The 27,970-nt window shown below is 37.0% G+C and overlaps 1 protein-coding gene across 4 annotated transcripts; it reads right to left on the bottom strand.

Annotated features, from left to right (window-relative positions):
• Nucleotides 1-114: 114 nt before the first annotated feature.
• On the bottom strand, nt 115-27,966 carry LOC109053435 (NACHT, LRR and PYD domains-containing protein 12-like). 4 transcript variants are annotated; one of them, XM_042771793.1, is made up of 16 exons: nt 27,720-27,950; nt 26,673-26,774; nt 26,382-26,498; nt 25,981-26,097; nt 25,749-25,864; nt 25,135-25,246; nt 23,161-24,972; nt 22,628-22,801; nt 22,442-22,551; nt 16,404-16,421; nt 13,286-13,340; nt 8,889-9,062; nt 8,337-8,510; nt 6,577-6,750; nt 3,493-3,666; nt 115-2,361 (listed from the first exon to the last, which is right to left on the bottom strand). In XM_042771793.1, the coding sequence occupies exons 2-16, from the start codon at nt 26,720-26,722 to the stop codon at nt 2,184-2,186; spliced, it is 3,555 nt and encodes a 1,184-aa protein (XP_042627727.1). In that variant the 5' UTR covers nt 26,723-26,774; nt 27,720-27,950; the 3' UTR covers nt 115-2,183. The 4 variants fall into 4 exon arrangements, with proteins under 4 accessions (XP_042627727.1, XP_042627724.1, XP_042627725.1 ...); XM_042771790.1 differs by lacking the exons at nt 16,404-16,421; nt 22,442-22,551; nt 22,628-22,801; ... (3 more) ...; nt 25,981-26,097; nt 26,382-26,498 and adding exons at nt 15,198-15,311; nt 15,603-15,719; nt 17,101-17,217 and having other exon boundaries at nt 13,286-15,055; nt 27,720-27,966; XM_042771791.1 differs by lacking the exons at nt 16,404-16,421; nt 22,442-22,551; nt 22,628-22,801; ... (5 more) ...; nt 26,673-26,774; nt 27,720-27,950 and adding exons at nt 15,198-15,311; nt 15,603-15,719; nt 17,101-17,217; nt 17,336-17,438; nt 18,399-18,501 and having other exon boundaries at nt 13,286-15,055.
• Between the last annotated feature and the right edge of the window lie 4 nt (nt 27,967-27,970).

Here is a 27,970-nt window from a genome sequence, read left to right as displayed (position 1 = left end):
CTCCACAATAGTATTTAAACTTCATTAAATATGAGACAAATTCAAATTCTGCTGTAACTGCAATATTTTCATTGTGTGTGTGTGAGAAAGTGAGGGACCTGCTTTCAGATTTCATATAGTGTGGTCAGAAATTTATTTTATCATGTACACAATATTTGATACAATTAACAGAGTTACCAATATTCCACATGTATTAAAGTCACTAGTATTTATGAAAACATTTCTTAAAAAGCCATAATTATTCATATAAATATTATACTACAGGGCTTGATTTCAGTTATTTCAGAGGTCCTTACAGCCTACAACAGCAAAAGAATCAAAAGCCACGAGGACACCAGCCAAGCAAATACATATACATAGTACACAACAGGATAGAAAAATAAATTATTTCCATGTTTTTGCCACAAAATTACATTTTCACATACTCTCTTTCTCCCGGTTCCTCTCCCTCTCCCATACAAACTCACACACACAGAAACATACTGTATATTGTGTTTATCAAATGGACAAAATGGTTGAAACAAATGACAGACATCTTGCTTTTATCTTTTTTTAGACACTATTATGACATACAGAAAACATAAAAAAAAAAAAAAAATTAAACGGATTTTTATACAGTTCCACCACATCTATACCAAAATATATATTACGAGATACTGTGCCTCTCATTGTTTGCATAATGCACAGGACAAGGACAATTTAAGTTCGTAGATCTCTTTATTAATCAGCTAGCACCTTGGAAATGTGTGATATAGTATTTGAATTGTCAGTTTATGTGCATACAATTAATAAAAGCAGATTTAAAATGAATTCATAACTATGTTTGAATTTAACCGCAATATGCTAATATCTCTATTAGAGATATCTTCAGTGAGCTTGTTGTGAAGTCTTGTTCACAATCCACCTGGATTTCTCTGTGAGCATGTGAACACTAGGGTTGCCACAATTCTCATTATAATATTGAACCATTCTGCACGACATCCACACGTTTATCACGCGTCATTCCGTGCTTGAATTGCCTTTTTTGTTTTGCATTTAAATAATTTCTGTGCGTTTCATTTCTCTCCAAATTGGCTCTGTTTGATTGCACCTGTGAGGTTACGCACTGAGATGAGGAAATGCCTCCCCGCAAATAAATATCCAATCACTATGCACTAAAGTTACCACTGTTTCAAATCTGTGGTGTGGGGACCAGTGATTTTTCAGGTATTGGATATGGGCTTTTGCCACCTTATGAAAGCACTCAATCTGCGTTCCAGCCTACAGTCTCAAACATTTTTCAGCACTGAGGTAATTTCCGACCTTTATGAAAAGACAGGCAACAGTATCATAGAAAAATTGGCTAAACCACAGAAGTTCCCCCATGAAGCAAAAGTTCAACACTGGCACCTCTGTGTTCCAGGAACCTCTGTTACAAGTGAGAGAATTTTGACAGGCTTATCTTAATACAGAAAATCCTCAAAATACAGGAACAGATAAGCTAGCTGACCTGAGTGATGTTGCACTTTACATTTTGAATGAAGGCTACTGTACAGGAAAATTAAATTGAGATGGTTAATTTATGTTTACCAAAGTACGTTTAATTAAAATAGTCAATTTATATTTAAATGTATGTTTATTTTTCAAATTTTAGAATTATTTTGTTCCCCAGTTTATATATGGGCTCCCAGCAGCTGTGAGATGCCAGGGTTAAGAAGCACTTTTTGTTCTGGAAGTGGTCATTTATATATATATTTGCTTTTAAGTGAATTAAAGATAAAAATAAAAATAAAAAAATCTCCTCAACCTCTGTCGCCAAAGCATAGAATAACAAAAAATGTGCCAAGCCACCATAACCGAACAAAACTGAAAACCGTGGTTAAAAAACCGAGATATGTATCGAACCATTTGCTAACTGTATAGTTGCATCCCTAGTGAACACACATCTTACAGAGCAATTGCATGTTTCTGTATTTTAAACACAAGCTCTTTCTGAATCAATAGACCCATTAGCTGGGATTTTCTGTGGTCAAATCATGGTGCATTTTCTACTGAAGTATTCACATCAGTTACTGTACATTAAAATGCGCAAAATTAAACAATGTACAGCGTAGAGACTAAACTGAAGATGAATTGAAGACTCTTGTTACAGTCCTTTTTCATGAAAATATAGACATACAACTATATATTTTAATTATCATTACTTACAGCAGTGACTCTAGTTTATAAAGTGAAGACTTCAATAGATTAGTAAGCAGTTCACGTCCTGGTTTTCGTAGTTCTTTCACATTCAGATTCAGTTCTCTCAGGTGTGAGGGGTTTGATCTCAGAGCTGAACCCAGAGCAGCACAACCTTTTGTTGAGATACCACAATATTTCAACCTGTAGAAAACAATGAACACACTGTTCACACAACACACAGAACACACAAAGAACACACTGTTTTTGGGAATAGAGATGAGCAGTACTGCTGCTACTAGTTAGCTTTGGAAAAAATAGTCAGCTAGTCAGTTGAATTTGTATCCAGTTAAATGTTTCATAACTAAACTAATTAAGCTACATAGTTACTTTGTATGGAAAGAAGAATGTTAGCTACTGAAGCATTAAAAAGTGCCGTTCTCTCACAGTCTTGTCTGGGAGTGTATTTTTTCTCTCTTTTTCACACACACACACACACACACACACACACACACACACACACACACACACACACACACACACACACACACACACACACACAAACAGTATGGAGCCCCAGACCTGACATACAGGGAAAAAATATTCATATCATGGCCACGAATTAACAATTTGTTCCAACGATTTACTGTACTAATTCGTACCCTCATTTAAAGTAAATTGTGAGCACATTTTACTAATTTGTTGCCTCATTTTAGTGAAATCGTGGGTAGGTTTTACTTACTTCTGTCCACAATTTCATAAACATCATTCTTTTTTGCATAGTGTGAAATGCGATATACAAATAAACTTGAGTCCCTTACCTTAATAAATAACAAACTGTGTTGAAATTGAATATGAGGACAGAAGAAGACTGAAAAACATTATATATTTCTGAAGCCTATGAACACACGGTGTGACCAGTAAAATTCACTAATAAATGCTTCTATAGCCAGACCGTAAAACAGAAAGCTGACATATAGTTTAATCCATGTTTATGGGCTCATATATCCCTCATTCGGCAAGAATCCAAGTATTTCCATATTCACAAAATAACACTTTTGACAGGAGACATTAATTACTTACACTAGTGTAGTTCAAAAAGCTGTATGACATTTTCTGAACGCAAAAAGAGAATTTAGAAGAAACACACTTCTGAGTTTTTTTCTTTTTTGAAACATTAAATGTTTCTAGTGTGTTTGCTTTTTGGCTCTGAATACAAACTTCTTTGTTTCTACAGCTATTTTGTTATAGTCAGCTCACTCTTTCTCTTCTACATTACTTTAATCTTAAATCTTAAAAAAAGAGATTGAGTACCAGAGCATGTGTGATTCTCACCCGAGTTTCTCCAGTTTACAGTCAGGATTCTTGAGTCCAGAAGAGAGACGCATCACACCAGAATCTTCTAGGTCATTGTCAGACAGATCCAGTTCTCTCAGGTGTGAGGTGTTTGATCTCAGAACTGAAGCCAGATGATCACAACCTTCATCTGTGAATCTACAATTATTTAACCTGTAGAGAACAACGACACTTTTCACTTACTTATATCAGACGGCACAGATCAGATTGTTCCTAGGCACATAAAACAGTGGCAATATATAGACACCATGACATGCAGTGTTTGCATTTGTAGGCCTATTTTTTTTAAAAAAAAAGCTTTTGTACCAATCTGCACCAATTACACAAATTACATATTTTGGATTCAGAACATTGGATTTGGCAGAAAGATGATGAGTTTGAGGCTACTGCTGGGTGATAAAACAATAATGATAATTATCAAGATATAATTTTGCTTGCTAAAACAATAACACAATTTCGATAAATGTTCAACATAATGTTTATGCACCAGAAGTGGAACGAAACAGTGCTTCTTATTTGAACCATGCCACATGGACCATTTATCTGCTCAGCTCAAAATACGCCTTTTTTTCACACACACGTTTGAAAAGCGGAGGTATCAAATAGTGGCATAAAAAACTTCCGCTGCAGCCTGAAGCAATAGCTGTGCCCATAGCACGGGACTTTTGTGATTTATGTAAAATTCAGCACAGATACATCTACTAAAGACACCACACAGTTTACAATCATTAAATTGAGAATTGTGACATCAAGGATGATTGTTTCATGATATTCTGACTTAAAGGGGAGCAATATATGGGGGAGCATACACAATGTGTATGTGCAATACTTTAGAGTCAAATGGTCTAATTTTCATGCACTTACTTTACGATGCAATCCTCAATAATTACATCGAATTAAAGTTGTTCAAATAAAAGAATATTTCCAGGCGTTATTTTTATTAAAAAATAACTAATGTCCTCCGTGACTTGAGTGCAATGATTGAATGGCATTATACTGTATACAAAAAAAGGAAGTTAATGCAAGAATAAACAAAATAATTTTAAAAATAAATTTACATCAGTCTGATTATTCCTCTGAGAGTAACTTGAGCAGCGTGCTGCTATTCATTAATCTCATGACTTGCAACAGTGACAGTGCTAACAATCGCTTTCGATCAAATAATGTTACACATTAAATTTAAGGATGACATACATTGTAGGGCATTAGTACAAATAAACAGTTATAAATATTGAAGTTTATTGTGAAGTTCCCCTAAATTAGTTAAATTTTTTTTCACAAAACTGGAATCTGTCCATTGACAATAATGCAAGTGGAAATTCCTTTACGCTACTTATCAGAGCCGGATGTGATGACATGCGGACTGTGATAAAGGCCTATTCAAAAATTACTGTATTTGCATTATTGTAAGGGGTAGGTTTAGGATTGGGGTAGGTGTACATTAATAAAACACAATCTAAAAGGTGGCAAATTAAATTTATTGTTATTTTTTTTTTAGCAGCACCTGTATCCTTTCTAGCCACAACCGATTCAAACGGCAAGAGCAGATGTGTTTACAGTCAGAAGGCTTTTCAGTCTACAGATTTACTGTAGTTACACTAACTGCACCATGGTATTGTGGCCCACATTTCTGCCACAATACCACGGTGCAGTTAGTGTTACTACAGTTACTCTGTAATAGTGAGATAAGGGAACGAGCGTTGTGTTGCTTGACGCTAATGGGGAAACTCCTGTTTACTGTTACTTTGTTAGCTTATTTTTCTTAGCAGTTAGCTTTGTTGTCCCGTACCAAAGTCTGAACCAGGCCCCTGAAACGAGGTGGTCTGTGATTGAACTGGAGCGAGTAACCTCGTTCTATGACTTTTTGGATCCAGATGGACACACCAGGAATGGCTTTCCAAGCCAAAAGCCGGATGGTAAGTGGTTCCATTCTTACTAATGGCAGTTCGGCGTGTAGGGACGGGGAACTAGCATTCGTGATTGCAAGGAGAGGAGAAATGCTCTTTTGAGTGTGTGGGTCCACTATCACAGCGGTAGTTTGCTGGGGCTCATGCTGAACTTGCAGGATGTGCCCGGCTAAAATCCTCCACCACTCAAAAGTCTTCGAGGAAGTGGGGAATGATGATTCTTTGAGGGAGTTCTGGCCTTGGCGAAAACTGACCCTCTCCTGTTCCTCTCAAAGTGTTTCGCAGTGGGAGCAGCCTTCCCCTGTGAGCGCGTGGCCCAGATGCATTCCAATCTGATGCTGTCAGTGATAACAGTCTATGACAGCATTCATTGCAGACGAAGGATGCTAATCCTTCACATGTATGCACACAAAGTGCTGCAGAAAGAGTGAAGCACACTGGTTTATTTCTACACAAACATTAACAAATCAGGCTTCAGTAACAGAGTAGACAGGGGTTTCTCCATTAGCAGCAAGCAAGTTCCTGTTCGATAGGGAACACGTATGTATCAGTATATTAGATCCGTGCATTTGTTGTTTTTGTCTTAAGTGAGAGTGAAAAGTTGTGATGTATGTTTCATTTTTGTTAGTTATGTGTGTTTTTGGTTTTTTTTTATTTTGTAACTTTAATAGGAATAAATCTATATTAACACAGTGAAGACTGCAGTGATTTTTTACATAACATACAATTTAAGTAGTGCTTCTTATTTCTAGTGCTTGAAGTTTATCATGTAGGTCTATTTCATTTGTGTCTTTGTTCTATTGTTAGCAGTTTTGTCACTGACTGTTTAAATGTCTTAAGTTTGAGTTTATTTATTAGATTTTTTTATTAGTTCTTTTCACATTGAAAATGATAATTATGAAATTTCAATGGCATCAAAACTTTTGATATCATGAAAACATTACTTAAAGCAACGTTACCTTGAAATAAAACTAGTCATATCATGATTTAAGTTTTTAGTAATATCGCCCACCCCTCGCTGACAGGCGTGAAGGTACACAGACATAGTCTCAGAAAAAATGGCTGCAGGAATCTCATTAATCTCACTGCAGGTTAACAGGTTAAATCATAAAAAAGAGAGAATTTGTCTGAGTACCAGATCATGTGTGATTCTCACCTAAGTATCTCCAATTTACACTCAGGATTCAAGAGTCCAGTAGAGAGTATCTCCACACCAGAATCTTCTAGCTCATTGTCAGCCAGATCCAGTTCTCTCAGGTGTGAGGTGTTTGATCTCAGAGCTGAAGCCAGAGCAGCACAACCTTTACCTGTGATTCCACAATTATACAACCTGTAGAGAACAATGACACACTCTTCACTCTTTTAGATCAGAACACACAGATCAGATCAACAAAAACTACAATTTGCAATGAAATGGAAGTAGCAATAGATCTTTTTTTCCATATTGTGATGTACATCTGAGTGAATAAAGAATAAGTGTTGGGAGGGCACTTGGTTTATCCATCAGCTGTTGATTGTATTTTGAGATTTGGGGGCAGATGAATGTGAGCTTGCAGGAGTGGGGTTTAAGCATACTAATGATTGGAGAAGGCCTGCATGCATCAACAAAGAATAGTGGTCACCAGAATGAAGTAGTAATATTGTTAATTGCATTGAGATTCAATAATATCTTTTAGGGATGTCAACGATTAATCAACAGTTGATTAAATCAATTAAAGCTATTGATGGTCGATTAAGCAATTTAATTTTGGGTTGCGTGCGGCTCATACGTAAAACATGTGCAAGTGGCTGTGAGTGACGGTGACAGGGCTGGATCTTTTTGGGAAAATAATTCACTAATGTAAAAATTACACTTTTAATGTGATTGAGTACATTAAAATAGACTAAATTCGTGACCAACCAGCAAAATATAACACAGAGCTGTGTATGGCTTTAAATGTATGGGCTTGAACGGCATCAATCCAAATGCATGGTTGCAATGTAATATTTGCCTGCTAGCCAATTATTTCTCTTATAAATGAAGCTTTGTACCTCACTTGTGTCATAATATTCACAAAAACATGTTGCACATGAGAAACAGTGTTTGTTTTGCTGTAGCACTGCCAGTGGTTGGAAGCGGTTCACTGACTGCGCGGCACAGCCCCACACACCGTAGTCACATTTGGGATCATTTTTATTTTAAATAGCCATAACTGTGTTTAAAATACAACAACAGCACCATGAAACCATTTTAAAAGGCACATTACAGGATATGAAACAGCCAACAAAGTAAAATACTCCCAAAAGTAACTACGGCACACTCTACATTTTATCACATGATCATAATCACATCAATTCATTGAACATTCCTGCTACTAGCCTTTTATTTAGACTAAAAACCCCTTTCATTTGGGTGAGGAAGCTGCTGTTTTGAGTGGCATTTGCACTTCCTGTCATACCGGTGACTATATGCCACTGCAACAGATTAATTTTTCAGTATTAAGGTTAACGATTAATCGATTAATTGATTGTTAATTTAAATGACTATCAATCATGGGACTGATTGAAAATTGACATCCCTAATATCTTTTGTTAAAAAAATCCTGTCCTGTATGTATGTATGACAGTATTTCAATTTAAAAGCCTTAATCAGACCAAATAGACTGGATTTTTACAAGGCTTAATTTTAGTCCCAGTCCAGCCCTGCATATGTGTCTTGAAAGCTTGAAGGTTTTCCCAGTCACTGCCATCATATAAAAAAGCACAAACAGGACATTATTTATTCCTTTTGTGTTCCGAAAAGATAGCCTCATGAGATTTATGCAGTGCTTTCTTATCTCATCACCCTTTCTCTTCTACATTACTTCCTTAAATCTTAAAAAAAAAGAGAGAGAAAGAGAGAATTTGTTTGACTACCAGACCATGTGTGATTCTCACCTGAGTATCTCCAGTTTAAGGTGAGGATTCTTGAGTCCAGAAGAGAGATACTTCACACCAGAATCTCCTAGTATATTCTCAGCCAGATCCAGTTCTCTCAGGTGTTCAGGGTTTGATCTCAGAGCTGAAGCCAGAGCAGCACAACCTTCATCTGCTAGACCACAACCACTCAACCTGTAAAAACAATGACACTCTTTACTCTCTCAGATCAGAACACACAGATCAGATCGTTCCCAGGCATGTAACATCATAATATCAGTATATACACATCACATGCTGTGTTTGCATTTGTACTTGTATTTGTTAAACGATTGTACCAATCTGCACCAGTTACACTAATGAAATATTTTGGATTCAGAACAGTGATTTGATGAGTTTGCAGCACTAACTTTTCATTTTTAAATCACATATTTTGTTGATTATCCCACATTATCTGCTTTTGTTTCACTAAAAGATCATTTGTGAGCCTCATGGCCAGCGTTTTGGCACACAGCAACATATATATATATATATCTTTAAAAAAGAGAATGTGTCTGACTGTGTGATTCTCACCTGAGTATCTCTAATTTACAGTCAGGAATCTCGAGTCCAGAAGAGAGACGCATCACACCAGAATCTCCTAGTTCATTGTCAGACAGATTCAGTTCTCTCAGTTGTGAGGAGTTTGATCTCAGAACTGAAGCCAGAGCAGCACAACCTTCATCTGTGACACCACACTTACACAAACTGTAGAGAACAATGACACACTCTTCACTCTCTCATATCAGAACACACAGATTACATCAACAAAAACTACAAGTCTTTTGTCTAAATGGAAGTAGTGACAGATCTTTTTATTTTCATATAAAGAAGGTCCAGTTACAACATTCTGATTAAACATTACTAGGTCAAAAATCTAAATAAATAAATATGTAATTTCTCCTGCATACATCAGTATTTATGTTTTTAATCACACTGTGGATTGGTTGGCTCAGGATCATAATTAAATTTTCAGTACCTCCTAAGGTACTAATATACATAAGCTACAAATATATATAATTTGCAGAGGTGTAAAGAGTACCTAAAAATCATACATTAGTAAAAGAACAGATACCTTAATACTCCAATACATTACAAGTCACCAATTTCAAAACAACTTGAGTAAAAGTCTTAGAGTATCGGATTTTAACAGTACTAAAGTATTTTACTTATAGGCACAAAGATGCACTAGTCAAAGAGACATGCCAGTGAAAAACTGCACAATTAGTGGAGAAGCTGGGGATAACAGGCAGAAGCAAAAAACCAAAGGGAACAAAGAACAGCATGATGGGCAAACAGACAACCATTACATTCAACAACTCACAAGGAACTAAAGAAACACTAAGGCAATATATATACAGGCGACTAACAAGCTTAAAGAACCAATCAAAATTAAAGTTTTTTGGGAGTGAACTGCATTCAATGCTTGCAGTTCATCTCTTCCACCAAAACGGTTGACGTCACATCATACTTCATCTTCTCATCAAATCTTCTGACCAATCAAATGCTCTCTAGAATCCGAAGCGCCCGCCTCCTGCACTATAACTATAGACACTGAAGCGCATACTTGTTCACAGTGTAGTATTTCCTGTACAGTGAATCCCTCACAGTGCACAGTGTAGGTGATAGGGAACGAGTCAGACAGTGTAAATATGCTTTCGATTGGTGCAAATGAGATCTGGTTTCATGTTGTTTCATGCGAACCGCGGCAGCACACATATGGTCAAGAGTCACGATCGCATGGAGCAGATCATATGCAAAAGTCGGCATTTATTAAAAACTTTTACAACTACACAGCCTCAGCATGATTATGACAACTATTTTCTTTTACTAAGAGTTTCATATTGAATCTAGGGGGTAATCTATTAGACTGTGGCTATTAAATGCGGCTTTACCGGGTTCATCGTCTCTGGCCCAAGCAGACATAATCAAAACGCTATCGGCTATTTTAAAAAGAGGGCGGGGCTGCTCAATATGTCCCGCTCTCTCTTCCTGTTTCAGGTGAAATTACATCACCACACAGAATAACGCTACATTTTCAAGGCACTTCAGGGGACCTTTAACAAGATAACAAGACACACATGGGGAGACTAATCAAGGACAACCAATAGACTACAAACACCATACACCATGGAAGACAGGAAGTGACATAAAAGTCCAAAACAAGGCAATGAGTACATGTAACTAAAAACAAGAAAGACTTGATTTGTGAGGAGAGCAATCAAGTTTATTTTTTTAAAGCCAAAATAAAACACCTAAATTTCCTCAACCTCAAAAAAAAAAAAAAAAAAAAAAAAAAAAAACAGCTACGGACACTTGCATTCCCGTGAAGTAGCTTGTTGAAAAGTTTAGGTGAGTAAGGGCAAAACTCATAAGATATCGTGTTTTCGGTGCCCTGTAGTAGGCAAAATCACTTATTTTCTCAGGGAATCGAGGTTACCTCAGTAACCAGAGACGTTCCTTTTTGAGAGGGTAACATTAGGGAGAGAGGGAGGGAAAGATAAAATCATATTTACTTATATCTTGGAAGAGATATCCAATCACATTAGGCCAAAATATATAAAAACAATACTGATTCGCTAAAATCAAAAGTGGGAGGACAATCTGAAACAAGCCAATTAGAGCTCCTTCTCAAGTCAAATGGGTTTCAAAAATTTACAGACCTAATAAACACCCATCTGTGTGGCGCCAACATGACTGCCAGTGAAATATTCTGACTAAATAATGCAATTTTGTGATTATTTTGCTTATTTTTACACTTATTTTTAAGCTTTTAAACATATTTTTCACGTTGAAGTACTCTTCTTCTCTGGATAACTTGGAGGGGGTGGTGCCACAGCCACTGGTGTGAACTGATATTAGGCTAATATTGTAGATATACCAATGTGTTGGGTTTTGCTCAATATGATGTTAAGTGGCAGATGTGGGCTTGCTGTGGTTGAATATCTAAATAAGATACGTTTTCAGTCCCAGACGAAACCTAAAAAACTATGTGAAGGATGCAAAATAATTTAATAATTATAATATGACCGCATATTGAACCTATGAACCTAACTCACTGTGTGTAAGTTGGCTAGGCAGCAGCAGCGCCTGTGCCTCCTACTACAGAAGTGGTGTTTTTAAGTGAGGTCCAGAGTGGGGGTAGTTGGCAGGCAAGGGGGGTTCAGCCCCCTCGTGCCCCATAGAAATCTAATCACATTACTCCTCCCTACTGACAACCTATCAATGTCAGAATGAAACTCTGTCAAGTAGCCAGACGCTCAGATTCCATATAGCTTGGATGCCAGACTGAGTCGACGAAATTGGGCAGGCCTGCTGAAGTGCTGTATGTGCGTGTGCACACCGGCAAAGATAGAAAGTAGTGAAATGCAGCACTTTAAAATCTATCAGAAAACATAGACATTGTCATAGACAATATCATGTATATTGCACCTCTCTATGATCAAAGAATATATATTACCCAAGAAATGTCACTTGTATAGTTTTGAATGGGGGAAAAATGCAATGCTCAATATGGCAGTTCAATCTAAGGAAGACCCGCCTTCTGAGTCAACGAGCCAATTGCTTAAGACATCAAGTCACTGCAGTTGTTAGAAGTCCCGGTCACTATAGAAATAAGCTGTGTCTCATTTCGACGGCTGCTCCCTCTGGAGGTTGCATTTGAAGGCTTACGAAGGCATACGTCATCGAGGCTGTCTCATTTCAGAAAAGCAAGTAGGACACTCCAAATGTGACCTTCTTTCACAGGAATTTGGAGGTTGCATGAGGTGTATCCTTCCCTGCTACAGATAACCCACAATTCTTTGCGTCATTGTAAACAACCGTCGTTCATTTTGAAAAAAAAAAATATGACAGCGCCGGCAGATGTAACATTACACAAAAGCAAAGATGTGGTGTTTAAATGTATGTATTTTCAAGTTCTTCTTTTTAAGACGTATTACCTCAGTTGGTAGATGTGGCAAACAGGATTACAAGAGTTTAGTGATTTTTAAATGTTGAGAACAGTACTTTGCTAGCAAGCGAGAAATTGTTAATTTGTTTGACCATCTGGTATTGTACATTTAACTAGCATGAGAGTGCAACAACACTATAAATGTGTTGGCATAGTGACATGATATTTCCTGTTTCCTTTTCCGCCCATCCTACGAAGGCAGTCACATTTAATTCTGGTTTGAGAACACTTCAGAGGATGCTGCCTTCTAAATGAGACACAGCTATTGTCAGCGTTCTGGAGACGCACACTTAGGACTGTGCATGCGCACTGGCAGGTCTAGCCTAAAAAATAAGCTTTCTTAATGCTAGTGGAGCATAAGAAACAACATTTATGAGAAAGTTGTTGTCAGATTTCATTGGTGATTTCAAATATGAAATTTAATCGTAAGCTTGGCAAACAGTTTTAGAGAATTTGATGTTTACCCATTCAAAGAGACAGGAGCTGCACTTGCATGCCAGAGAGGTGTTCTAAAGATGGCCAGTGAGTGACATGACTTGCCTTAAGGGAACTTTGCTACGATTGCATTGGTTGGTTATTTTCACAGATAGAACATGATGGCTGCGCAAATGGAGTAACACATTTCAGTGCTGATTCTGCTTGCATTTGGAGCTTTGAACCACTTAACGCTCCTGCAGATGTTTGTGCTTGTTTTTGTTGCTTTTGGAGATTTTGCATGATTTTAATCATCATGCAGTAACCAGCATCACCTTGAGCCTGCCACTCCCTCTCCCTGATTTTTTTTAATTACTGCGTGATTTTAATAGGAAGAAACACATCCCTGAAAAAAATCCTTTTATGCGAGACTTTGAGCTTTGTAACTTTGCAGATCTTATACATGCACACAACTACATAACAAACTTAAAAAAGGGAGAACATGAAAACGCATCATATGAGCCCTTTAATTTTTGTGTAATATTAATAGTCTAATGATACTTACTTTGATCTTCTGGATTCTTTAATCACAGGCACCAACTTCTGAAGAATGTGATCAGCTTTATTTTCTGCTCCAACAAATTCTTTCAGCCTAAACTCATCCAGATTTTTCTCTGATGTCAACAACACAAAAGCTACAGCTGACCACTGAGATGAAGAAAGTTTAACTTCCTTTATTGTTCCAGATCTCAGATACTGTTGTATTTCCTCCACTAGTGAATGGTCACCCAGTTCATTCAGACAGTGGAACAGATTGATGGATTTCTCTGGAAATTGAGTGGCCCTGATCTTCATCTTAATGTACTCAACTGTTTTCTCAATGCTGTCAGAGCTGCTTCTTGGCTGATTCATTAGTCTCTGTAGGAGAATCTGATTATTCTTCACTGACAGACCCAGAAGAAACCGCAGAAAAAGGTCCAGATGTCCATTTTTACTCTGTATAGCCTTATCCACAGCTTTCTGATGAACATCAGATAAATTATATGTGAAAAACTCTGACAATTCAGAGGACACGTCATAGAGAAACTGTGAGCGGTTGTTTTTATAGGAGAGGTGCACATATAGAGCAGCTAGATGTTCCTGAATGCTTAGATGAACAAAGCAGAAGACTTTCCCCTGATACAAGCCAAACTCCTCTCTGAAGATCTGAGAGCACAATCCTGAGTAAACTGATGCTTCTGTCACATCAATGCCACACTCTCTCAGGTCTTCCTCATAGAAGATCACATTGCCTTTCACAAGCTGCTGAAAAGCCACTTTCCCCAGTTTGAGGATCATGTCTTCATCTGTCACCTTCTTCTCATAGTCCTTCTCATGTTTGATGTTGGTCTGAAGGAGCAGGAAGTGTGTGTACATCTGAGTGAGAGTCTTGGGAATCTCTCCAGTCTCTGCTCGACTCATCATCTTCTCCAGAACAGCGGCTGAGATCCAGCAGAAGACTGGGATGTGGCACATGATGGAGAGGCTCCTTGATGACTTCAGGTGTGAGATGATCCTATCGGCCAGACTCTGATCACTGATTCTCTTCCTGAAGTATTCCTCCTTCTGTGGGTCATTGAAGCCTCGTACCTCTGTCACTCGGTGGACACGGTCAGAGGGGACGAGATCAGCTGCTGCTGGTCTGGAGGTGATCCAGATGAGAGCAGAGGGAAGCAGATTCCCCACAATGAGGTTTGTCAGCAGCACGTTCACTGAGACTGATTCACTTACATCACACAACCTCACAGTACTCTGAAAATCCAGAGACAGACGGCACTCGTCCAGACCATCAAAGATGAACAACACTTCATATTCATCACTGAAAATGTCCATTTCTTTTGTTTCAGGGAAAAAGAAATGTAGAAGATCTGAAAGACTGAGTGTTTTGTCCTTCATCAGATTGATCTCTCTGAAAGGAAGTGGAAATATGAGCTGGACGTCCTGATTCTCTTTCCCTTCAGCCCAGTCCAGGATGAACTTCTGCACAGAGACTGTTTTTCCAATTCCAGCGACTCCCTTTGTCAGCACAGTTCTGATGGGTTTGTCTTGTCCAGGTAAAGCTCTAAAGATGTCACTGCATTTGATCGGTGTGTCCTCTGTTGCTGCTCTCCTGGATTGTGTCTCAATCTGTCTCACCTCGTGCTCGTTACTGATCTCTCCACTCTCACTCTCTGTGATGTAGAGCTCTGTGTAGATCTCATTCAGGAGTGTTGGGTTTCCCTGCTTTGCTGGTCCCTCATACAGACACTCAAACTTCTTCATCAGATTTAACCTAAATGTTTTGAGGACTTCATGGCTGGAAAATTAAAAATATCACATTATTACAGGAGTCTTAGTGGTACATTTATAAAAACAGTACAAGTCTACTGAAGGGAAACCTTTGAATTATTTATTAACTATATGATGAATCTTTGCAGCATCAAAACCTTGAATATTACCTGTCACCAGGACCCATGCTTTCATTAAAGTCTAGTGGTTGATTCATAGACTCATCATATTTCATTTTTTTACAGATGGGTTCCATTTCATCTGATCTGGATCGCAGGATTCGCTTAAACAGCATGAAGTAGATAAACAGTCAGATATTTTGATATTTTGAATTGGTAGATTACTTGCTGTTAATACATTAGAAATATAAAATGGATTGTTTCAAGTGGTGAAAAAAACAATGTGCCTAGTTTCTATGTACCTTAGCTATAAAACATTGATACAGTACAGTTGATGAACTAAAGTACTTTATGAAGTATGTTTATAATGACTCAATAAATAATACTTAATAAATTAATACACCACAATGTACACAATGTTACATTATTAGTATATACTATAATGAAAAGTAACACCTGAGTTTCGGCCATGTGTCTCCACCCTTTAATTTGGGAGGAGGATCCATAGAGCAGTCACTCTTCATGGACACACAGCTGTGTTCTGGTGAATCTGATCTCTCCTGCTGCACTGAACTGTAATACAGCAAACAAGAGGACTTGTGACATCAACTGAAAAGTTGTTTCAAAAGCAAATCAACTTTTTACATTTATTCTTAGAAATGTTTAAAAGTGAGTAGATTTTTCTGAGCCCACTGACAAATATTAGTTCATTTTAAATCATAAACTGACTTTATTTTTATCAGTTTCACAGAAACAAGACTTCATATCTTATGCAATTTTACTTCTCAAGTAAATGTATCTTAATTTAAGGATCTTTAGGCACTGGAAAACTACTAAAATACTGATGAGGAACCTCACTTTTTTTAGTGTTATCAGAAGTTATTTCTATATTCTAGTGGTTGGGAGCAGAGTTATACAAACTTTAGTCTATTTTTTTAGAAAATTAATTTAAAAGTAATGGAGATTGGTTAGAAGTTGTATTTTCCAACTTTAAAGTGTCGTTGATACAGCACATTGTGTTCCTAAAATTTCCTTTACTTGGTCTTAAAAAGTCTTTAGATATTCGCCACATACAGGCCGTGGATAATATCCTGGCTGACATCCTGTCCCGTGCTCCTTGTGGTGATTGACAATTTCATGTCTTTTTCATTCTGTGTTTCTTTCACCTTAAATATTGCTTTTCTAAGGTGCCAAGAATTGCTGGAGAGGGAGATACTAAGACTGAGGTGAAGAGATGATTCTGGCTGAGTACTAAGCAGTTGCTGTATTTACGTACTGGTGATGGGATTTAATTTGTGTACAATGTTAAGTGTTAAACTTTGTAGTCAGACCTGAAATGGGTTCATAGATAAGGCCCTTAGATAAAGTCCTCCTTTTTTATGAGGGGAGGTGTCACGGTCTTGCCGTGTTTTGCTGTTGTTTGTTTTATTTCCTGTTCTTCATCTGTGGATGTCTGTTTGTGATTGCGAACACCTGGTATAGATGGGCTGCGGTTATTTAAATATCTGTTTGCTAACTAGCTGGGTGTGTGGAGTTGTTCTGTTGTTTCTATGTTGCTTTTGCGTGAATGGGCACAGGTGGCAGGTGCCTTGGTTTAGAACTTCTCCTCCACCAGATCCTTACTATTTTCTTCTACTTTGGTGGCCATAGCTGAGAACATCGGTGTTTTAAATGTTTCTTTTTATTGCCTTCCGTTCTGTCTTCCCTTAGAGATTTATAATAAAACATACTTTTTGTAATGTATTTTGTTTGTGATAGCCTTCTTTTGCTGCAGTTGCGAGCCAAACTGTAACATTGGCTAATACAACACATTGTGTTCCTTAAGTTTCCTTTACTTGGTCTTTAAAAAGTCTTAAATGTACTTTAATTTACCTTTATAAAATGCATTAATAGAAGCAATACTCAAATTACACAGTGTTACATTTTTAGTACATTCTGAAATGAAAAGTAACACCTGAGATTCGGCCGTGTGTCTCCACCATTTAATTTGGGAGGAGGATCCATAGAGCAGTCGCTCTTCATGGACACACAGCTGTGTTCTGGTGAATCTGATCTCTCCTGCTGCACTGAACTGTAATACAGCAAACAAGAGGGCTTGTGACATCAACTGAAAAGTTGTTTCAAAAGCAAATCAACTTTTTTACATTTTGATGTTGAGTCTTTTTTATTTCATGCTGTATTTAGAGTACCTGTATCCTGAAGAAGAATTCCCATCTTCATTTTTTTGTACATCCATTCTGTCCTTATGGAGCTGCACCGGTGCATCTGATTAGTCTCCTTTACTGACTATGACTGCAAATGACAAAAACAATCATTCAGAAACACAGTAATCAATTACAAGGCATGGGGAAAACCTATTAAGTAAAACATAACATTATTAGTCAAGTGGATTTCACTTCCGATTGTAATTGAATGTAAAAAGTATTAGTGTCTACCATGTCTTGGTTTTTGTCTCATTTTATTTTTTTAATAAGGGCAGAGGACTAGCTCCTCCCCCACCACTAGGACTTACTTGGTATGATCCATTCACTATAGGTCTTTTGCACATGATGTCATTGCTGTAGCGCGAAATGCAGCTGGAAGGCTCAAGGCAGGAAGTGATTTTTCTAGTAATCGCAAACAGAAACTCAACATGCCTATATTTTGCGTTGTTTATGGATGCTTAAATCGTTCGATCGGGGTTAATGTGTCGACATCATTTTTATTCTTACATGTATTATTATTAGGCCCAAATTAATGTCAGTAAATAAATGCATAGATACGTATTTCTAAACAGTCTAATGGTAGAATTTTCGTCAGAGGTCAGGTGTCAGAGGGTTTGGGTTCAAATACACCCTCGCATTTTTCTCCCCTTAATAAAATCGTATATCAAGAGCAGGGTTTGTGTGTATTTTGTTTTGTGATTTAACCGGAATTAATAAATATATTGCAGCGCTCGTGTGTAAACACTGTTCACGAGCGCCACAAGAAGACGTTCTGTCACTAATATAACACTGAGTAAAATCACGAACATTTAGCATGCTTTCAAAAACAACAGATTCCAGCGCCAGATTGCATCTTATGTAACATAAAAAGAATGTTTCATTTGCATAATGTAACGTTACGTCCGTCGCGAGACGTTTCAAAAAGGGGTAACAGTTCACATTGATAGCTGTCAAGTGCTTTCAACCTGTAAATTACGTCTATCTAACCAAATATATAAACTTTTATGTATGGTCTTTTATGTATTAAATAATGACATTTGATACTCACTTGCTATGTTAACGTGACGCAGTTACTTTTAGGGAAAAATTGCTCCTATAAAACTTTGTCTTCTTGGTAGGCTACAAAATAACTCCCAACGAAGATAACTGTGAGCAATTCAAAATTACAGTGGATTAAACCATTGCACTTTTAAAGGGGCGTGTGGTAAGAATTCAAAGTAAGGTTTCTCAGTGATGAAAGGAGTTTATTCTCATAATACGTTTAAATAGAACAGGCTTGAGAAATCCAACATATGCCAGTGGAAATGATTATGATAATAAAAAGAATAATAATAAGAATATTATAGAGCTGCAACAACTAACTCAAAAAGTAATTGAAAAGAAATGAAAGCAAAATCAATAGTTTTTTTTTTTTTTTGGAAAGTGACCTTAAAATGTCACTTTGTTCAGATGTACAAATGTTTTACACATCATTGCCAATATGCATATATTTTACTTTTATTATTTATTTAAGATTTTGACTTTTAATGTAGGCCTACAGGTACATCTAAATATATTGGGCTGAATTTGTAATTGTAATTTCATAGATGTAAATAATATTACTAATTGGCATTTAAACTATTTTTGTTATTTCATATTTTAAATAGATTTGTGTGTGTGTGTTTGTGTGTGTGTATATATATAGAAAGAGGACATTCACAGAAAGGCCAGTCATTAGTCCGGTGGATATAGCATTTGAGCACTGGATTAACAGAAATCATTTCTAGTGTTTCAACGTTGCATCGTCGTTTAACGTCTTTTGAAGGCATTTGTCTTTCAAACACGTTAAAATGCACTAATTCACGTTATTTCTTATTTACAATGCAGGCATTCCCGAACTTTTTGTCATCTGAACCTCTTTCACCTAATATTTTTATTAAAAGTACCCCTGAGATTTTAAAATAAATATTTAATAATTAAGTGAAGTGAAGTGACATACAGCCAAGTATGGTGACCCATACTCAGAATTCATGCTCTGCATTTATCCCATCCAAAGTGCACACACACACACACACACACACACACACACACACACACACACACACACACACACACACACACGAACACACTCACGAACACACACGAACACACACACAAACACACACCGACACACACACACCCGGAGCAGTGGGCAGCCATTTATGCTGCGGCGCCCGGGGAGCAGTTGGGGGTTCGGTGCCTTACTTAAGGGCACCTCAGTCGTGGTATTGCCGGCCCGAGACTCGAACCCACAACCTTAGGGTTAGGACTTAGGAGCCAAACTCTCCAAACACTAGGCCACGACTTTCCCCAAAAGTATCACATTTGCATGTTCACGGTTCTCTGACGTTGGTTAATGGTCACATTACATGGTGGTAAACCAATACAATAACTCATTTTTTTTAGGAAGTGTTTTATTTCTTTTTATATTATTTTAAAATTATTTATTTTATTTTTATTTATTTATGCTGTTAATTTCAATGAATGGAATTTATTTTCTTTCTCTTTGTATTTTTATATCAATAGTATGGTACAAGATTGTCCTATTTAAATCAATGTGATAGCTAAGTGAGTAAGGTCAAAAGTAATCTGATTTTATTACCTATTTATTTTTGTCATGTAATTTGGAATCAGTAATGGATTACAATTTTCAAGTAATCTACCCAGCTCTGTATAAATATATATATTATACATGCTCAGAAAAAAAAAAGGTACAAAAGTTGTCAATGGGGTGGTACATTTTCTAAAGGCACACCTTTGTACCTAAAGAGTACCTATTAGGGCTGTCAGTCAGTTATATATTTAATTGCAATTTAATGTATTAGTTTAACCATACTCAACATAGATAATGAAGACTATAGACATGTTTCAAAGGTCATAGAGTTTTTTCAAAGAACTTGTTCATGTCTATTAGACACATGAAAAAAAGAACATATAAATACCAGGTTGCCATAACTTCTCTTTATTTGCACTGAGCAATTTACTACACAAGCCAGTTTACATTTTCACAGGACAGGGCAGCTCACTTTTTCTGAACATGCAAAATGTACATTTATTATTACATTTGTTTGCCTCTCTGTGCTCTCATACCGTATTTTGATGCAGCTAAATTCTCAATAAAACTGTTTTCATTGATATCTTTTTACTGTTTCTGTTGTCAGACAATAGAATGAATGTAAAATAGTGACTGAAACGTGACCCATTAAGACTTCATAACCAGCTTTCCCTTCCAAGATGTTAATCTGCACAAAAATCCTGATAATCGAGCCGTCGTCTGATTAAATCAAATACACATGAGATAAGGACAATAGCTGTGCTGTGATTTCGGCTATACTTGCATGTAAAATTAGAGAAGCAACATAATATCAGTTTTGACTGCTCCTCTCAGCCGCTCGCTGAACAATGCAGACACACAGTGAGATAAAGAGGTATATATATATATATATATATATATATATATATATATATATATATATTACGGATGAGAGGAAGGAATACAGAGTTGAGTTTGAGCTCATTAGGTGTGATGGCTGTGGATGCATCTACAAACACACCACTGGATACTCTGGCCATGGAAAGAAAGGGGTCTTCACAGACTAAATATATAAAACAATTTATTTTATTTGGATTAATTTGTCTATCTTTTATCAGATTGATCAATTCTATTTGTGTTGGTCAATTATGAATGATAGGTAAAATTGAACTGCTAGAAAAAATTTCTGAGAATTAGGTGGGGCCGAGGGGCAACTGCTACAAATTAAAAAGAGCCAGAGGTGGACAAAGTACACAACTCCACTACTTGAGTGTAAGTACAGATACTGCTTGAAAGTTGTAAAGACTGATTTTTACTTACTAATTTACTTTTTTTTTTGTCAATGCAATGTTTTATTATTGTTGTGTGTAATACTTGCAATACCTTATGACTCTGAAGCAACTTACAATGCATTACACCTACTGAATGCACTGACTATCTTGTAGTTTATCTTTGGAATAAAGAGCTTTGGAATGTTAAAAAAAACTTATAGAAATTAAACAAGTGAGTTAACACACAAAAAATATATATACATATATAAATATAAATAAATATATATACACACACACACACACACACACACACACACATATATATATATATACACACACATACACACACATGTATGTACATATATATATGTATATATATATATATATATATATATATATATATATTGCAGCACTTTGATGTCATACACGACAGTTCCTTTACAGTGGCTTTATAGGTAATATTTAAATTTACACAATTTTGCTAAATCAGACAATTTTGTGTCTAATATATACTACAATATTAACTTCTTATTACTGAACTGTTGTAAATAAATATCTAATTTGCAACTGGACAGTGTTCAAAAAATTCTGGGAAATCACTTCACGTAGCCCTACGAGAGTGATTACTGATAGGCTGTCTAAAAAAATTAAAAATAAATAAAGTCATGTTTTAGAGAAGAAGAAAAAAAAATCACCCACTGACTTTCAAAGCTGCTACATAGTAACGGCTTTCTACTTTGAGGACCTTGATAGAAAAGTAGTGGAGTGAAAAGTAACATTTGTCCTTTAAATGTAGTGAAGTTAAAGTCATAAGTTTTCAGAAAAAAAATGATTTGACAAATCATTATGTGATCACTGGGTCTTCAGTCTCTGTAGTGGCTCCTTATTCACCATCAGCTGATCCTGAAGAAACTGGACTGACGTAGAAATACTGAGAGTCCTACAATAAAACACACAGACAGTCACAATTGAGTATGAGAAATTACTGCTGTCACATCAGCAGATCCATTTCAGAAAAAACACAATTAGTATTCATATTACAGCCAGAGATATGAATGAAAACACATCACAGAATTAAACTTGTTTAAGTTTAAAGTACAGAGACTAAAGTGGAGCTGAATTACTATCTTATATTTTACAGTTATACTGTATATGAGGCCTGTTAGTCTATTTAAAATCTTTAAATAAAAATATACTCACAATAGAATAGTTCCGCCAGTTTATAATGTTGATCATCTTTTAGATGAGAAAGTAACTGCACATCAGAACATCCTAGATTATTCTCAGACAGATCCAGTTCTCTCAGGTGTTCAGGGTTTGATCTCAGAGCTGAAGCCAGAGCAGCACAACCTTCAGCTGTGATGCCACAATCCCTCAATCTGCAATGAACAAACACTGTTTAGCAACAGCTTCAGTACACAGAACCAGTGTGCCGTGTCCTTCAGATCATTATACCCCAGTTTCTCTAATCTGCAGTGAGGATTCTCCAGTCCAGCAGAGAGAGCAGTCACTCCAGAGTCTCCTATTTTATTCTGAGACAGATCCAGTTCTCTCAGGTGTGAGGGGTTTGATTTCAGAGCTGAGGCCAAAACAGCACAACTTGTATCTGTGATGTTGCAGTCTTTCAAACTGTAGAGAGATCGAAACTTTTTAAGTACCAAAATGTACCAAAATTACCAAATGTAACACAGTAACAGTAAAAAAAAAATAAAAAAAACTTAAAATTGCCTCTTGCTGTGATGCAACACGCATCAAATTGACGGCTATCCCATAATATTGTGCAGCGGTTCCAGGACCTTAATTTTTATCTCATCTGTGTAAAATCGAATTATATTATTGATAAATATCATATGTGTGAACTGATTATTTTGATCAGTTTGATTCAGGTTGAGGGTGCTGCCCCGAAATACAGGCAGCACCCTCAACCGGAAACATCTTCCTGCTTTCAGTGAAATGTCTAGACAGTGTAGCATTCATCTTTTACTTACTGTGCTGATGTGGATTCTTTAATCACAGGAAGTAGCTTCCGAAGAACTTTATTTGAAGTATTTTCTCTTCTAACAAATTTATTCAGCTCAAAAACATGCATCATTTGCTCTGATGTCAACAAGACAAACAGTAAAGCTGACCACTGCAAAGAGGAGAGTTTGGCTTCAGCTAATGTTCCAGATTTCAGATACTGTTGTATTTCCTCCACTAGTGAATGATCACCCAGTTCATTCAGACAGTGGAACAGATTGATGATTTTTTTTGGAGAGCACATGTTTCTGATCTTCTTCTTGATGTACTCAACTGTTTCCTTGTTGTCAGAGCTGCTTCTTGTCTGTTTCATTAGTCTTTGTAGAAGACTCTGATTAGTTTTCACTGACAGACCCAGAAGAAACCGCAGGAAGAGATCCTGATGACCAGTTTTACTCTGTAGAGCCTCATCCACAGCTCTCTGATGCAGAGCAGATAATGAAACATGTTCTGATGAATTGAGCTGGAAGCTGTCTTTATCTTTAGACCGCAAACTCTGTTTGCTGATTGGCTCAAACACATTTCTGTTGTGTTTTGTACAGGAAAGGTGCACATATAGAGCTGCTAGATGTTCCTGAACGCTCAGATGAACAAAGCAGAAGACTTTCTCCTTATACAAGCCCAACTCCTCTCTGAAGATCTGAGAGCACAATCCTGAGTACACTGATGCTTCTGTCACATCAATGCCACACTCTTTCAGGTCTTCCTCATAGAAGACCAGGTTGCCCTTTTCCAGTTGTTTGTATGCAAGTTTTCCCAGTTTGAGGATCATGTCTTCATCTGTCACGTTCTTCTCATAGTCCTTCTCATGTTTGATGTTGGTCTGAAGGATCAAGAAGCGTGTGTACATCTGAGTGAGAGTCTTGGGAATCTCTCCACTCTCTGCTCGACTCAACATCTTCTCCAGAACAGCGGCTGAGATCCAGCAGAACACTGGGATGTGGCACATGATGGAGAGGCTCCTTGATGACTTCAGGTGTGAGATGATCCTATCGGCCAGACTCTGATCACTGATTCTCTTCCTGAAGTATTCTTCCTTCTGTGGCTCATTGAAGCCTCGTATCTCTGTCACTCGATGGACACACTCAGAGGGGACGAGATCAGCTGCTGCTGGTCTGGAGGTGATCCAGATGAGAGCAGAGGGAAGCAGATTCCCCACAATGAGGTTCGTCAGCAGCACGTCCACTGAGACTGATTCACTTACATCACACAACCTCACATCGCTCTGAAAATCCAGAGACAGACGACACTCGTCCAGACCATCAAAGATGAACATCACTTCATATTCATCACTGAAAATGTCCATTTCTTTTGTTTCAGGAAAAAACTCATGAAGAAGATCTGAAAGACTGAGTGTTTTGTCCTTCATCAGATTGATCTCTCTGAAAGGAAGTGGAAATATGAGCTGGACGTCCTGATTCTCTTTCCCTTCAGCCCAGTCCAGGATGAACTTCTGCACAGAGACTGTTTTTCCAATGCCAGCGACTCCCTTTGTCAGCACAGTTCTGATGGGTTTGTCTTGTCTAGGTAAAGGTCTAAAGATGTCACTGCATTTGATCGGTGTGTCCTCTGTTGCTGCTCTCCTGGATTGTGTCTCAATCTGTCTCACCTCGTGCTCATTACTGATCTCTCCACTCTCACTCTCTGTGATGTAGAGCTCTGTGTAGATCTCATTCAGGAGTGTTGGGTTTCCCAGCTTTGCTGTTCCCTCATAAAGACACTCAGACTTATTCTTCAGAATTGATTTAAACGTGTTGAGGATTTCAGAATTGGAGTCATGGCTGAAAAATCAAAACAACAGAATATCACACTATGACAAATACATGTATAGAGCCTTAAAGAGAGAATGATACTTTGTTCTCTATATAATAATATTATTCTATATATTTTAGAACAACTGATTTTTTCCTTACCGATTTTTGTTATTTGCCTGAATATTTTACCTGACACCAGGATTCATGCTTTCATCAAAGTCCCGTGGTTGATTCACAGACTCGTCACGTTTTATTTTCTTACAGACGGTTTCCGTTACAGATGTTCTGGGTTGCAGGTTTCGCATGAAATTAATAAATAAACAATTAAATACTTTGATATTTTACATTGATACTAACTGAATATTTCTGTAAACAATTTCCAAATTGCTACATAGCTTATAACAGCCATAAACCGCTTGTACAGTTAGGCTAATGAATTGACTACTTGGTGGAATTTTCTTCTTTTTAGTTGTTCAATAAAGATCTATTTTATTTTATTTCATTTTATTATTTTATTTTATTTTATTTTATTTTATTTTATTTTATTTTATTTTATTCTGTATCTATACTGTATTATGTGAACCCATGAGCAGGCCCATAATATTTATACACTGCTATTGAACACTCCAATCAAAGACCAATTTAATGTGAGAATATATTTATTATACAAATTCCCTGCAAAAATCAAATCATAATGTACTCATGAAATGCTATTAGTATATACTGAAATTTAAAGTAACACCTAAGATTGTGTACCATTAAGCCATGTAGGCAATGCATTACAGTAAATTTGATCATAAACCTGTGACTCTGGCTTCTGTCTCCACTCTTCATTTGTAGAGGAGGATCCATAGACCAGTCACTCTTCATAGACACACAGCTGGGCTCTGCTGAATCTGATCTCTTCTGCTGATCCAAACTGTAACAGAACAGTATTCACTATACAAATTTCCTGCAAAAACCAAATTAGAATTTACACAAAGTAATGATATTAGTATATACTGGTATTTGCGGTAACACCTGAGATTTGTGTACCTGTGGCTCTGGCTTTGGTCGCCACTCTTCAATTGTAGAGGAGGATCCATAGACCAGTCACTTTTCATGGACACACAGCTGGGGTCTGCTGAATCTGAGCTCTTCTGCTGGACTGAACTGTAACAGAACAGAGGTTACATTTAATTAGTAAGTAACCATATTCATCCATTATGATGAAGACCTATGAGCAGGCCCATAATATTTATACATTGCTATTGAACACTCTAGTCAAAGACTAATTTAATGTGAGAACGTAATCACTATACAAATTCCCTGTGAAAATCAAATCATAATGTACACATGAAATGCTATTAGTATATACTAAAACTTAAAGTAACACCTAAGATTGTGTACCATTAGGCCACGAAAGGCAATGCATTACAGTAAATTTTATCATAAACCTGTGACTCTGATTTCTGTCTCCACTCTTCATTTGTAGAGGAGGATCCATAGACCAGTCACTCTTCATAGATACACAGCTGTGTTCTGGTGAATCTGAGCTCTTCTGCTGGACTGAACTGTAATACAGCAAACAAGAGGACTTGGTGACATCAACTGAAAAGTGAAGCTGTTTCATATAAAAATAAAGTAACTTGTTAAATTTTGATAATGTGTCTTTCATAATAAAGCCAGGAAAAGTGTATTAGTGAAAAATAGTAAGTTAGATTTCATGTTGTCTTTAATGAGAGTACCTGCATCCCGGAGAAAAATCTCCACCTTTGGTTTTTTGTACTTGACTCATTCTGTTCTCGCAGAGATGCACTGGTGTGTCTGATCTCCTCTACCGACTCTGACTGGAAATAACAGAAACACTGATTCAGACACATTAAACACTACCACAGTAATTAAACTAGAAACTTAGCTATGTGTAATGTTGAACCTGAATGCATTTAAAAATGTTGCTGTTGAGTAAACTGAATTTAGTCAGAACACACCACACTGGTTAAACCGCAAAGACAGAAGGCATGGGTTAAGGCTATTAATTATGTTCCTGAATAAGTCAAGTTCACTTATGATTGGAGCTGGTCTGAGCAAAGATGCTCACAAATAGTTTCTACCACTTCCTCGTTTTGACTCATATATATTCTTGCTTCCCTACCACTAGGGTTTACTTGGTATGACCCGTTTTGCTTTTGTTGACTCTTCCAACTGTAATGTGAGAAAGTCACACCCACGGGTTTTTTTTTTTATGAATAAAGGAGACTGTGGCGCTCTCGCTTATTCTTTCCAAATATGACTGCTGTGTAGTGTAGGCCTATTCTTCGGTTTTGTTACAGTCTGGTTATATTCTATTGTTTTAGTTATAAATATTATTTTATTAGTACATTATTTTTAATGTTTTACTTGAAAGGATTCTTATTTTTCGTTTTTATTTCACTATTATTATTTAAATAGCATTGAGGTGGGTGAGGTTATACTGCAGGACAGATGGCGTCAGCAACATACGATGAAAAAAACAACAAAAACAAAACATAAAAGGTGATTGCACGATAATAATAGTGTAAACGATGCAGTACAGCAATAAGCGGAAATCGTAGCTCGTATATTTTAGTGACAATATTAAGGCGCGTTACCGTCAAACCTCGCGTCGTCGTAACGCACTCGACCTACAGCAACGCACAGCTGCTCTCGCGTCGGATTTTATCGGACAGGCTACAACATTTTACAAAAGGTGTTTATCTACCGAATATAATCATCACGCGAGCTTCTGTGTATCAGAAATGACCTTTTATACTCACTTTCTGTGCTAGGATAACGTGACGCAGTTATTTTGAGGAAAGTACGTGTCCTTTAATCGTTACTTTCACTTTGCAGGAAGAAACCATTTTAGCGTCAGAGGGCTTTTTTTCAGTCAACATGTATGTGATGTTTTGGATGAGACTAAAGCGGTATTGACGCGTACCATAAATACACATCGATGGGGATAACAATGTACGATAGTAATCTGGCTCTATTATGGTAAACATGGATAAGTGCAGTGCGAACAGAC

The sequence above is a fragment of the Cyprinus carpio genome, chromosome A15 (assembly GCF_018340385.1).
Source record: "Cyprinus carpio isolate SPL01 chromosome A15, ASM1834038v1, whole genome shotgun sequence".
Taxonomy (NCBI): Eukaryota; Metazoa; Chordata; class Actinopteri; order Cypriniformes; family Cyprinidae; genus Cyprinus; species Cyprinus carpio.
Note: the sequence above shows the minus strand (reverse complement) of the source record. Positions and strands in the feature narration are given on the sequence as shown.

Bases quoted from the DNA above. Each gene is read 5' to 3' on its own strand.
- LOC109053435 (XM_042771793.1), bottom strand. From the start codon at position 26,722: ATGAGTCAAGTACAAAAAACCAAAGGTGGAGATTTTTCTCCGGGATGC. The intron at 26,499-26,672 runs GTACTCTCATTA...GCTGTATTACAG, and splicing joins GATTTTTCTCCGGGATGCAG to TTCAGTCCAGCAGAAGAGCT. The intron at 26,098-26,381 runs GTTTATGATAAA...GTTCTGTTACAG, and splicing joins GACAGAAATCAGAGTCACAG to TTCAGTCCAGCAGAAGAGCT.